This window comes from Macrosteles quadrilineatus, unplaced genomic scaffold (genome assembly GCF_028750875.1).
Source record: "Macrosteles quadrilineatus isolate MER2022 unplaced genomic scaffold, UCM_ALF_1.0 Scaffold_2__2_contigs__length_208266976, whole genome shotgun sequence".
NCBI lineage: Eukaryota > Metazoa > Arthropoda > Insecta > Hemiptera > Cicadellidae > Macrosteles > Macrosteles quadrilineatus.
The window spans coordinates 48,199,735-48,212,454 of record NW_026542595.1 but is presented as its reverse complement, the minus strand read 5'-3'; the positions used below and the strand labels follow the sequence as shown (position 1 = coordinate 48,212,454).

Sequence of the window (12,720 nt, the reverse complement as noted above, 5' to 3'; positions counted from 1 at the left end):
ATACAACTCGTTCCGCACGCACAGGCTTTGCCTATGTGGGGACCATCCTTTATATGTATATTATAATTTTTGTAACATATTTTTTGTCTGGAATAAATGATTTTTATTTATTTTTTATTTTGATAGGCCTACCCTTCAAAACAAAGGCTTTCATTCGAGATGTTAACCATTTGAATCAGTTAAGTTCAAGATACTGGCTGTATTATTACTCAATTATTACCATTATTGTGAATACAATGTTGACCCGGGCAACACCGAGTTTTGCTGCTAATACAGTATTAATATTATGATTAAATCAAATCAAAACCATTATAATATTTAATTTAAGGTAAGTGCTAGCCTCTCCTTAGCTGAAATAAAATTATTCATTTTCCTATGCGATACGGATAAGTCGCCTTATATTCTTCCTAAAAGGTTATAAAAAGAACGTTTCGTCTCCTGGAAACAACCAAAATACATCTTGTCGTAATCTCTGAAATCATCATATAAAAACTGAAAACCGGAATTTTAGTAACGGATTGCCTCCCAATACTTTTTTCGTCTACGTTTACGACGCTTAAGCAAAAGTAAAATAAACAGTTCAGCTTCTTTACTTATTTACTCTGAGAAACTACATGTATGTCTGTAAAAAATTCTGTCAGACGCGTGACCTCGCCACACCTGTCGCTACCCCAAGCCACACCAGTCGCTACCCCAAGCGTCTGGCAGTCGCGGTCGCGAGCGACTCGAGTGGCCGCGCATAATAAGGCTCTTAATGCGAACAATGTGTATGTGTTTACATGGTAATACATACAGCTTTGTAAATAATAGTGTCTGAGTTGATATTTTTTAGATTGGCTTACTTGAGAAAAACAGAACTTTTAATATTAGTTTTTATAAAAAAAAGTGATAAAATTAGTTTGAATGAAAACCATACACGTTAACAAAATTTACATACATCCATACGCTGGTTTCCTTGAGTAATTGTGGATTTCATCATGGTGGAAGGAAAAAACATAGGTGTGCTTTTCCCACATATTCTGACGTCACTCGGATTGCAAACAAAAGATCACCTGATTGTAACTGTCAAATTAGTTTTCACCACACTATGATGTTTTTGGCTGTATTACATACGTTAATTGGTGGCTGTAAGTTACGTTTTGCTGGCCATGCCAGCTGTCATCGTAATTTGGGGACCGAGCAGGTTTTTACAGGCCGGGGCCGCAAAATCAGCTGTCCGCTTACTTACTTAAAACATGAATGCATTTTAAATACACAATCAAAATCCATAGCATTGCAATAGAATTGTGTTATTGTCACCGTTGCCTAGCAACTATTTATTTTTATTTTTGCTGATTCCTCAAATTATTTCTTCACATAACCTTAAAGTTGTGTTGACTATCAGTGTGCATTAGTATAGTGATGAATAGTGGTAATAGGGTAAAGTGTGGTGAAAAATAGCGTTCGTACCACGGACCGAAATGGTTTTGCAGCTCTCGATCGATTTAGGTTCTCGACTTCGTCTCAAACTTAAAAACTATCTCGAGCCAGCAAAACCTCATTTTCGGCCCTAGGTACGAAATATACTATTTCGTATTTGTTTTTATTTGGTTGTTACATACTAATCTGACAGTTACAATCAGGTGATCTTTTGTTTGCAATCCGAGTGACGTCAGAATATGTGGGAATAGCACACCCATGTTTTTTCCTTCCACCATGGGATTTCATAATATGTTTGAAATGCCGCTACGAAGCAAATAGTTCGATCTTGTCGGGATCAACAAGGACGACTAGGAAGCACAACAATTTTAGCCAAAACTTGACGGCTTCTTCGTCTTCGATCACCTTCCGATTGATTATTCAAATGTATTAACGTGTTACATGGGTTATGGTTTAAACGCTTGAATCAATGCAAATGTTAATGGCAATATAACTTTTGTAACGATAATATATGTCGTAGTTTCACTTATATACTCACCATCACATAAAACCCTCTTATGCAGTTATTAGTAGCCAAAATGGTAGAAAATCCGAAGCTGTAAAGGGTTGATTTCTAGGTTATAACATAGACTAACCAACACAAGTAAGGGAGTATGTTTTATCTATGGTTATAACTAGCTAGAACTGTACCACCCTGTTTTAGAATAAGTTGATAATCTAACCCTGAGGGTTTAAAATTAAAATGTAAATGCAGGTCTCCGAAAATGCCTAAAATTACATCTCTGTGTTTTTTACTCCCCTTTATTACGAAACAACATGTAGCTAATCTAATTACACCAATATTTATCTTTACAGAAATTGTAGGTAAAATAATTATGAAGCTTGATCGTGAAGGTCAATAACTATTATATGGAACCCTTATGCCTGCAGTACACTATCACCGAATGTAGGCGAACTTAAGACGAACGCGATAGTGTACTCGGTGTGCTTGTGTACGTTCGGGGTAGTTCGCATCGCCAACATTCGTGTTCGGGTGCGCTCGCTTTTTTGGCGGTCTCCCGTCGCGAATCAAAGGAGACGAACTAGGACGATTGCCGAGCGCAGAGCGCAGACGGGCACGAACATATAGCCAGTACACACTCGCTGTCATTCGTAGTCACGGACGCTCTCTTTATGGAGTATTACTGCAGTGGTTGTGTAGTTAAGAGTTACTTTTAGTTTTTGTTATTTAATTATTTTCTACTAGATCTTATATAGATAAATTAATTGTACAAAGTACGGAGTGTTCTAATGAGGAAACACTGTTATTTTTGGAACTGTACCATAGTGAGCCTTTTCTGTGGCCGTGGGACATGGTGGAAGGAAAAAACATAGGTGTGCTATTCCCACATATTCTGACGTCACTCGGATTGCAAACAAAAGATCATCTGATTGTAACCGTCAAATAAGTATATGTGTTTGTTTTGATTTGGTTGTTATTGTTTTTATTATTATAAAAACAATAACATTCAAATAAAAACAAATACATACTAATTTGACAGTTACAATCAGATGATCTTTTGTTTGCAATCCGAGTGACGTCAGAATATGTGGGAATAGCACACCTATGTTTTTTCCTTCCACCATGGCCGTGGGATAATTTAATTGAATATATATACATATATTAAGTATCGCTTAGTAAAACAAACATTTTAATAAAAAAAGCAAGCTTTAATTTTAAATTATTAAGCCACAGAGAAGTAAGAATCTTAGGATACATTCAAGTGGTGTCTAACACCAAACGGAAATTCCTCTATAATTACCTAGAATAGTCTTTGACGTTAGCGTCCATGTTGCACAAAGTTTGGTGCGAATGTTTTGCCGAATACGCAATATTGGGCTCAGCCTCCTCAGCACAGTTCGACCGAAGTTAGCTGATAGTGTACTTGGTTAGTTCGGAATGGTTCGGGCTGCACATTCGTCAACATTCGTGGTCGCAATCTTACCCGAACATTCGGCGAAACATTCGGGTGAATGTTCGGCGATAGTATACTGGTAGCATTTTACGACTCCGCTCAATTTTGTGGATGCCTCTGCGAACGCCACCAGTATAGTATAGTATACAAGACATGTTAGCCATAGTCCCTCCCGTGTGCCCCACCACCCACCGGACTATATGATGGACGGTACGCACACAGAAACAAAATAATCACCTGTTCAGTTGTTGTTTGTTTATGTTAGTGACTTTAGCAGGTAGGGCCTATTTTGTGTCAGTATTCAGTGTCAGGTATTTTCCGTTCGTATGTATGTACCACAACTGCTACAGTTACAGTTAGATCCTTTTATTATGTAGCCTAGGCTCTAGTAATATTCGAAATCTAATCTGTTACTTTAGAATTAAATCTGCTTATTGATTCATCCGTAACTTTAACTTAGTTTGTGCAAAGCAAATTAGGCAGAAGCACCATTATATATTTCGAATAAAATAATTCGTCATTAATAATAATAATAATTAATTATTAGTCATGATCAAAGTAAGTAAGTTAGGCCAATACTCTGTAGCATCAATTGTGAGAAAAGGTAAGAAATTAACTTACTGGCTATTTAGCAAGATTTACAATCGGTGTTTTTTAGGCTTACATTACTGTAATTTTTGGTATCTGATAAGTTAGCACTCTGGCTTACTTTTAATGGGTACAGTTTCTTAATTGGGCTATGCTAACTTAATATCGATTGAAACCACCGAATCAATTAGTAAACCTTCATTCGAATTTTTCATTATCAGCAAGTTTGGTTAGGTAGTTAGGTTAGGTTATGACATTTTCATGTTATAATTGATATAGAATCTTTGACCATCGTTGTAGAGGAATAAGTTAACTTCTTGATCAGCGTCTTTTGTGTTATTAACTTGAATTACCTTCAAAAATAGATATACTTCTTATAACACTTGAAATATATCTACACTTAAGCATACTAAGTTATTTACTCACAGAACAGAAAACAGAAAACTCGCCTGAAACACAAGATTTGTTTGTCATTTGTCTGTCAATTGTATGCAAACTGTTTGCAAACTGCAGACTATTTCCAAACATCACACTCCTGTATGAAATGTTTCTCGATTGTTTTCAAAAAGTCTGCAAAAGATCTCGCAAACGAATGAGGAACATTTAAGAATCAATTTTGCAAACAATGTTTCTGGAAACAAATCTGTCGGTGTGGACGAGGCTTTACAGACTCCAAAAGTAGTACAGTTTGCAAACAGTCTACATATAGTCTGCAGACACTGCCGGTGTGGACAATTAAAGCTTTAGCCTCATTTACCTCAAAGCTGTACTTTTAGCGTATTTCCCTATATGGAAATAGCGATTTGCGTAGGTGACACGGTAAGACCTTTTAGTGTAAATCCAATCAGGCAAATGGAAATTCACTTAGTCTGCAGGTTTGCTGTGGCGGGAGTATTTAGTTCCTATGTTCAGTATGATAGTGGTGTAAGTCAATAGTTCAAAAACTGGCCCCCAGGAGCAGCGCAAACAATATTTTTTTAGCGAATTTCCCTACAGGGAAGTAGCTATTACAGTAGGTGGCATGGTAAGACCTAGGCCCAAGACCGATTTTCTTTTTCATTTTGATGTCCCCAGAGGTCAAAAACACCATTCGTTCAAATTTTTACATAAGTATGTATGTATATACGTCCGTGAACGTGATAACTTATAAGTTAGGGCAGCCTAGCCTATCAGTGTCAATAAAATAGTGCAATTAATTCGAGTACAACCAAACTTGGATTTACAACCAGTTTTTATAGCCTACCTAAATTTCCTTTTTGGTACTCACCAACATGGATCAACCCGGCAAACGTTTATCCCTTAGTTCATCTAGACCTAGCCTACGTGGCTTAGCTACCCAACTATCTTAGGCATATGTTGTGGCCTTCTCTAAGAGGAGGCTAATCTCAGGCTCTATGTTTAGCTATGTACAATTTGTAAGATATAGGCCTAGGTTATACGTTTTCAAACTGAGCTAGGATTGGCAAATTGATGATAGGTTAAGTTAAAAATAAAAAAAAGTTTTAAAATAGTGGCGCAGCATGCGTCGCCTATATTATCTTTACAAAGGAGCATGATGATTTTAAAAAGTGTCAAGGGATTTTTCTCCTAAACTACTTACAGTAGACTCCCTCTCATCCGGGCTCCTCAGGACCGAGGCCAGTCCGGATAACGGTTTTTCCGGTTAAGCCGACGTCCCCAAAAACTCATTAAAATGGACCGTTTACGGTGATATTCGACTTAAATTTAGGAGAGCATATTCAACATTATTTCTATTTCAACTTCTACTTGGTTGTGTTCTATGACTTTTTCTATGTTTCCATTGTTTGCAAATCGGCTCTTTCAATGATTGCTCATGAAATGTAGGACAGTGTTAATTAAGTTTTATTTTTAGTACGCCTATATCAAATTGTCCAGGATTTCTCGCTTTTTTCCATTGTAATAATTACACCAACCCAAGTATCATCTACAGATGCAATACGCCAAAGAATATCATCTACGTGCAACACGCCTACGTACAATATCCAAGAATTGGTAAAAAAAGGCAGAAACCAACCCATACAATAGACATAAGTAAATCATTTTAAGAGTTACTGTGATATTAGGATTTTCCACTGATTTGGCAATAGAAAATTATATTGCAAAATATGACACGATGCAGAAGAAAATCTATTTTAAAATCAGTAAAAACCATTGTAAATACTTCATTTTGACAAATCCAGTAAATCACAATTTAAATATTAACAGCTGTATTATTCAAAAGCAGTGTAAAACTACGGTGGGGCACACGGGAGAGACTAAGGCTAACATATCTTGTAGTGTCAGCGTTCGCCGCTAGAACTGCTAAGTTGAAAAAATTTAAATTAATTTTTTTTTATATTTTTAGTTATAAAATTAACTTTTTAATTATAAAAAATTGTTTTAAAATTATAAAATAAATTTGTAATTTTTAAAATTAAACTGTCATAACATAACCTAACCAACCAGACTTGGTGATAATATTTAAAAACTATATAAGATAAAATTCTAATTAATGATTACTTATATTTTTTTATTAATTATAAAATTAATTTTAAAATTTAGTATTATAAAATTAAACTGTCATAACCTAACCTAACCAACCAAACTTGCTGATATGAAAAATTGTTTGACAAAAAGTTAGTGCTGCCAGCGGGATTCGAACCCGGGACCTTTTGAACACCAACCCGAAACGCTACCAACTATGCCACAATCGCCGTTGAAATCACATCGTTTCGTTACGGTAATTGTGTCACCTCAAGGGAAGACATTAGCCACTAGAGATATGACGTCACTACACCTTTAGCCTTAGTCCCTCCCGTGTGCCCATTCCGTAAAACTATACATGGTCATAATGTAAACAAATCTGCTGAGGGGACTTTAAAGGCCTCTGGGGCAGAGCCCCAAGGGAATTTACTTCGTTTCTCTTTTGATCTACAGCCCAAGACCTTTTTTTAGAGACCCCTACCAAGTTTCTACGCCCAGCCGTTTTCTGAAATTAGCTGTGACAAAAACCAGTTTTTCCTCCATAAGAATAACATGGGATGGGAATTTAAAGGCCACTGGGGCTAACACGTTTCTCTTTTGATGTCTCATCTACAGACCCAGCCCTTTCTTTAGACACCTCTACCGAGTTTCTACGCCCAGCCGTTCACTCAAATTAGCTGTCACAAAGAAAAACAGTTTCAAATGAATATATAGACTAGTGTACCTGTTGCTCGAATTCGAGCAATTGCGAAGCATTACTTGCGTTATTTTAAAACGAATAACGGTAATAATTTCTGATGATTTTATAAAAGTCGACTCAAAGATTATGGAAATACTCACAATGTAGACAACAGTTAAATATAATCAAAATTGTTTGTAATAAATATCTTATCTTTTTTCAAAAGCTGATCTTGTTTTTTAGAGTTTTCTACAAATGTTTCCCACTCATAGCCGCATTAGGTTCTCTATAATAACAATTATAAATGAAGAAAAAAACATTATTTCTATTTCTTCTACTTGGTTGTGTTCTATGACTTTCTTATGTTTCCATTGTTTGCAAATCGGCTCTTTCAATGATTGCTTAAGAAATGTAGCACAGTGTTAATTCAGTTTTATATTTAGTAGGCCTATATCAAATTGTCCAGGATTTCTCGCTTTTTTCCATTGTAATAATTATACCAACCCAAGTATCGTCTACAGATGCAATACGCCAAAGAATATAATCTACGTGCAACATGCCTACGTACAATCTCCAAGAAGTGGTAAAAAAAAGGCAGAAACCAACCCATACAATAGACATAAGACATAAGTTAACTCCATGAGAAATAATTGAGTTACTGTGATATTAGGATTGTCCACTGATTTGGCAATAGAACATTATATTGCAAAACATGACACAATGTAGAAAAAAATTGATTATTGATTGATGATTTTAAAATCAGAAAAAACAATTTCAAATCCTTCATTTTGAGAAATTCAGTAAATCACAATTTAAATATTAACAGCTGTTTCATTAAAAAGTAGTGTAAAATTATACATATGGTCATAATGTAAACAAATCTTATGAGAGGACTTTAAAGGCCTCTAGGGCAGAGCCCCAAGGGAATTTACCTCGTTTCTCTCTTGATGGCTCATCTACAGACCAAGACCTTTCCTTAGAGACCCCTACCAAGTTTCTACGCCCAGCCGTTCTCTGAAATTAGTTGTGACAAAAACCCGTTTTTCCCCATAAGAATAACATGGGATGGGAATTTAAAGGCCACAGGGGCAGAGGCCCAAGGGAGTTTACCACGTTTCTCTTTTGATGGCTCATCTACAGACAAAGCCCTGTCTTTAGACACCTCAACCGAGTTTCTACGCCCAGCTGTTCTCTCAAATTAGCTGTCACAAAGAAAAACAGTTTCAAATTAATATGACAAAAACCCGTTTTTCCCCATAAGAATAGCATGGGATGGGAATTTAAAGGCCACTGGGGCAGAGGCCCAACGGAATTTACCACGTTTCTCTTTTGATGGCTCATCTATAGACCAAGCCCTTTCTTTAGACACCTCTACCGAGTTTCTACGCCCAGCTGTTCTCTCAAATTAGCTGTCACAAAGAAAAACAGTTTCAAATCAATATACAGTGATGCAGTGTGGTAAAAAAGTCCCAGGACAGTTAAATATTAAAAAAAATAATGCAGATAGAGCTACAATACTTGGTACAAAGTTACAGGGCATAAAACTCTATTTTAACACATATTCAGTGATCCAATAACTCTTCAGGGGGACGGCCCACAAGGAGTCGGAAGAAAATCTTAAATAGAAGCATAGTCCAATATGCACATTAAATTAAAGGTCTTTTTTAGTAGAATACAATGCCACAAACCGCACTTCAAAAGGTTGATCCTGCGCAAAATGACAGTTGTTCAAAGATTCATTTAATTTACATTACTATTATACGCTTACTCCTCAGGGGGCACAGCCCTAGGAATCGGAAGAAAATTGTTAACTTAAGCATAGGTCGATATGCACATCAAATTAAAGGTCTTCACTAGTAGATTACGATGCCGTAAATTCAAGCTCAAAAGAATGCATGGGTAAAAAATGGCAGTCTTTCAAAGATTCAAAATGGCGGATTCAAGAAATCGTTGAACATCTGCCATTTTGCGCAGGATCAACCTTTTGATGTGCCGTTTGCGGCATTGTATTCTACTAAAAACGACCTTTAATTTGATGTGCATATTGACCTATGCTTCCATTTAAGATTTTCTTCCGACTCCTTGTGGGCCGTCCCCCTGAAGAGTTATTGGATCCCTGAACATGTGTTAAAATAGAGTTTTATGCCCTGTAACTTTGTACCAAGTATTGTAGCTCTCTACATTATTTTTAAAAATATTTAACTGTCCTGGGACTTTTTTACCACCCTGTAAAGATACTCATAAGGTTAACATGGGGAACTACAGAGTCACTGGGGCAGAGCCCGAAAGGATATCTGAGAAAACGGATGAGAAAATTCAAAAAATTGTTTAACCCAAAATTCCCAATTTATTTGTATGGAGAATATTGTATAATTTATTTTTGTAAAAAAATACGACCGACTTCAAAATGCTCTAAAAAGAATGAAATAATTTCAATAAAGTAAACTTTTGTATTAGGCAAACTCACGTATTTCAAGTCAGCGCGGCTCAAACTGCAAATATGATTGAAATTAAATATTGTGTGTGTATTTTGAAAATCAATAAATTGTAGCTGGATAACATAAATATATAAAAAACATACTGAACTGTTTTGTTTATATATTAAAGGAAATATTTTCTTGTATTTTATGTTTACTTCAGAATAAATGCATTATGAAAATAACACACACAAATGTTCTATATGAATAGAAAAATAATTTAGTTTGATATTATGATAGGGAAAAGAAGCTAGCTTAGTATTAAAACGTTACTTTTCCAAGTTAGAAACATTTAAATAATCTAAAATATTATTATATTATGTTATAATCTTTTTAAAGATACTCGTTAATACCACTATAATGCCGATTTCTGATGACGGTAATAAAATAACACTTAACGCATAACTATGAAAAAGACATGCAGATTAACACCTTTAGTTATAGATAGTCACCTGCAATATGGACACACTCTTTCAATTTTGTATCAAAAATCATCATAGAGCCGCGCCGACTTAAAATATGTGAGCTTGCCTAATACAAAAGTTTACTTTATTGAAATTATTTCATTCTTTTTAGAGCATTTTGAAGTCGGTCGTATTTTTTTACAAAAATAAATTATTTCATGATTTTTAGTGACTGTATAATTTGTTATATATTAATTACTTGAAGTTTTTTGATAAGCAAAACTGCTTGAAACAATCAAAAGTGCCACAGAACAATCATTATTTTTAAACTGCTTGAGTCACCTGTTCAGTTTACATAATCAATGGGTATAAAAATTAACATTTTTGGATTTTCCTTAAAAAAAAAACAAAGAGTTGTCCATTACATTAGGCCTAATGAAAAAAGAATGTCTTTCCTAGAGACATTGAAATGCCAGACATCGTTTCCTGCAATTGGTGTACTTCTACATTATAAAACGAAATACAGTAATGTCTCAAGCCTTTTGGAACAATAAGAAAGTTATTCCTCAGCCACCAGCACTAAGAAATCTCTTAAAAGTAGAAAATTGGTTGTTATCACGTATATTACCTTTGAAAAATACGTGTATGAAAGATTGGTTCAGCTAAAAGTGGTGTAAGGGGTAGGTGGTTTTGTTTGCTCAAGATGTAGTTGAAATTGCAAATCAGCTTCCCATTTCCGAAGCAGGCATAATATTATAGACAGTGAAGAATATTAATAAACACTCCACGTCTTCAAATGCATGTTTAGTAATAAAAATATTTAACACTTTTAAGACGATTGACGATTATGCAATCTCACACCTCTTATGTCGTTTAAGGAATAATTGCATCTAATTTATGTTTAGACCTCTTTTACAAATGCTTTGGTTTTCACAATACACATTAAATTGTCAATATCATACAGCTATTCACTATGTTTTTATAAGTCAGAACATTCAATACTCAAAACAGAATCATACACAAATCAGGTCAAACGTTGAAATACCTTTTTTATAGTCACCAAAACAAAATGCATTTTTTCAATGTAACTTATTTAGTCTCCATGGCAAGAAATAGTTTATTAATCAATATGAAGCAACTGTTTCATGAAGAAACTGTCTGTAGCTTCATTTAAATGGTTTTAACTAACAGCTGTAGGAATGTTATTATTATTTATTGCCTTCTCTGCACAAATGTAAACAATCTGCACAAATGTAAACAAAATGAATGTTGAATATTTAAGGTTTTCAGAACTATTCACCGAAACAAATATTATACTTAAACATAATATATAAGGTACCAAATAGAAGCTCTCCTGGTTATTTTGGTGGTGGAACCACACTGATCGGTAAAAGAATCACAGAGAAATTGGTGAACATACATAGAAAAAAAAAAACATCGCCACAAACAAATTGAGAACCTCCTCCTTTTGTTGGTAGTGGGGAAGTCGTTTAAAAATGATGTAGTTTCCTTGTTTATGGATTTATTTTGATCAAACATGGCAAATTTATTTACTTTATACTAAAGCTATTAATATTTTACTAAAAAACCCACTTTATTAGTTTCCTTGTAGCAGCAAACCTAGGTGTTAAACCTAATGTTATTTAAATAGATTTGAAAATCAATTCAGACAAATGGAAATTCACTTAGTCAGCAGGTTTGCTGCAGCGGGGGTATTTAAATTCCTTTGAATATAATTGAATATTCCTTAGAGTATAATTTAAAATAATATGGTATACTATATGGCATGAATAGTTCTACATTTATTTGTAAAATATGCATTGTGATTCAATACTTTTTTCAATACTAGTGTATTTTTTACTTTACTAAGTTAAGTTACATAACTTGTAAGTAGTGGAAATTATTAATGATCTGAGTGTTAAAAAATATTTGCCCTGGTTACTTATGTTTAAACTGAAGGTTTGGTATCATTTAGTGTTATCACTATCAGTCCAATATAATTCAAGCACAGACTATAGAATACTGTAATGGTTTACTCTATAGTCTGTGATTCAAGCCTCACTGGATAATAGTAAGGTAATCAAGATTTTTAGTGTTAACCATTTGCACAAATATAACTGGTAAAAAGGTCAAGTAAAGTTAAGTATTATTTATACATATAAAAAAAAAAATTGAAACTGTTTTAAGTCAACATCAATGTGGTAAAATATGCATTGCAAGAAAAGTTATAATCTCTAACTATAAGATAAGAAACGTAGTGTAGTGCTTCCGACCTTTTTTATCTAAAATTTTATGTATTCATTTGAACTCAAACTTAACTTATTTTAAATGGTCTTTTTCTTTCTCATTTAATTTGACTACGGTACTGCGCTTTTAGCGAATTTGCCTATACAGAGAAGTAGCTACTGCCGTACGGACGGGGATCTTGTAGTCAGTTTAAACCTTCTTATATTCAGAACAGCAGTTGGTTTGCATATTAAGTGTGCATTTTTCCATATATGCTGGGGGTTGCTGGCAAAAATATTATAGGAGTAAATAAAAACCTTCGCAAATACATTATGTGACCGTTTCAAGCCAAAACAAATGCTTTGCCAAAAAACAGATTTATAGATATATGAGGCATAGCCCTAAGGTAGGCCTATAATTGAAAGCTACTTTCCACACTGTTCAAGAGTAGTCATGCTACTTACTACCTCAACCTCACCATTGAACAC

The 12,720-nt window shown here is 34.6% G+C and overlaps 1 protein-coding gene across 5 annotated transcripts in view; it reads left to right on the top strand.

The window, feature by feature from the left end:
- The window catches only part of LOC128984756 (DNA-binding transcriptional regulator BolA-like), a 48,366-nt gene that overhangs the window by 21,403 nt on the left and 14,243 nt on the right, over window positions 1-12,720 (top strand). Inside the window, exon 1 of one of the 5 annotated variants that reach the window (XM_054404114.1) lies at window positions 3,611-3,702. The exons of 1 other annotated variant lie outside the window; for it this stretch is intronic. In XM_054404114.1, coding sequence (XP_054260089.1) covers window positions 3,633-3,702 — 70 coding nt within the window. In that variant the 5' untranslated portion in view covers window positions 3,611-3,632. Of the gene's footprint in view, window positions 1-3,610; window positions 3,979-12,720 lie in introns of those variants that run through there. 3 more of the 5 variants (XM_054404118.1, XM_054404116.1, XM_054404115.1) reach the window with 3 other exon arrangements.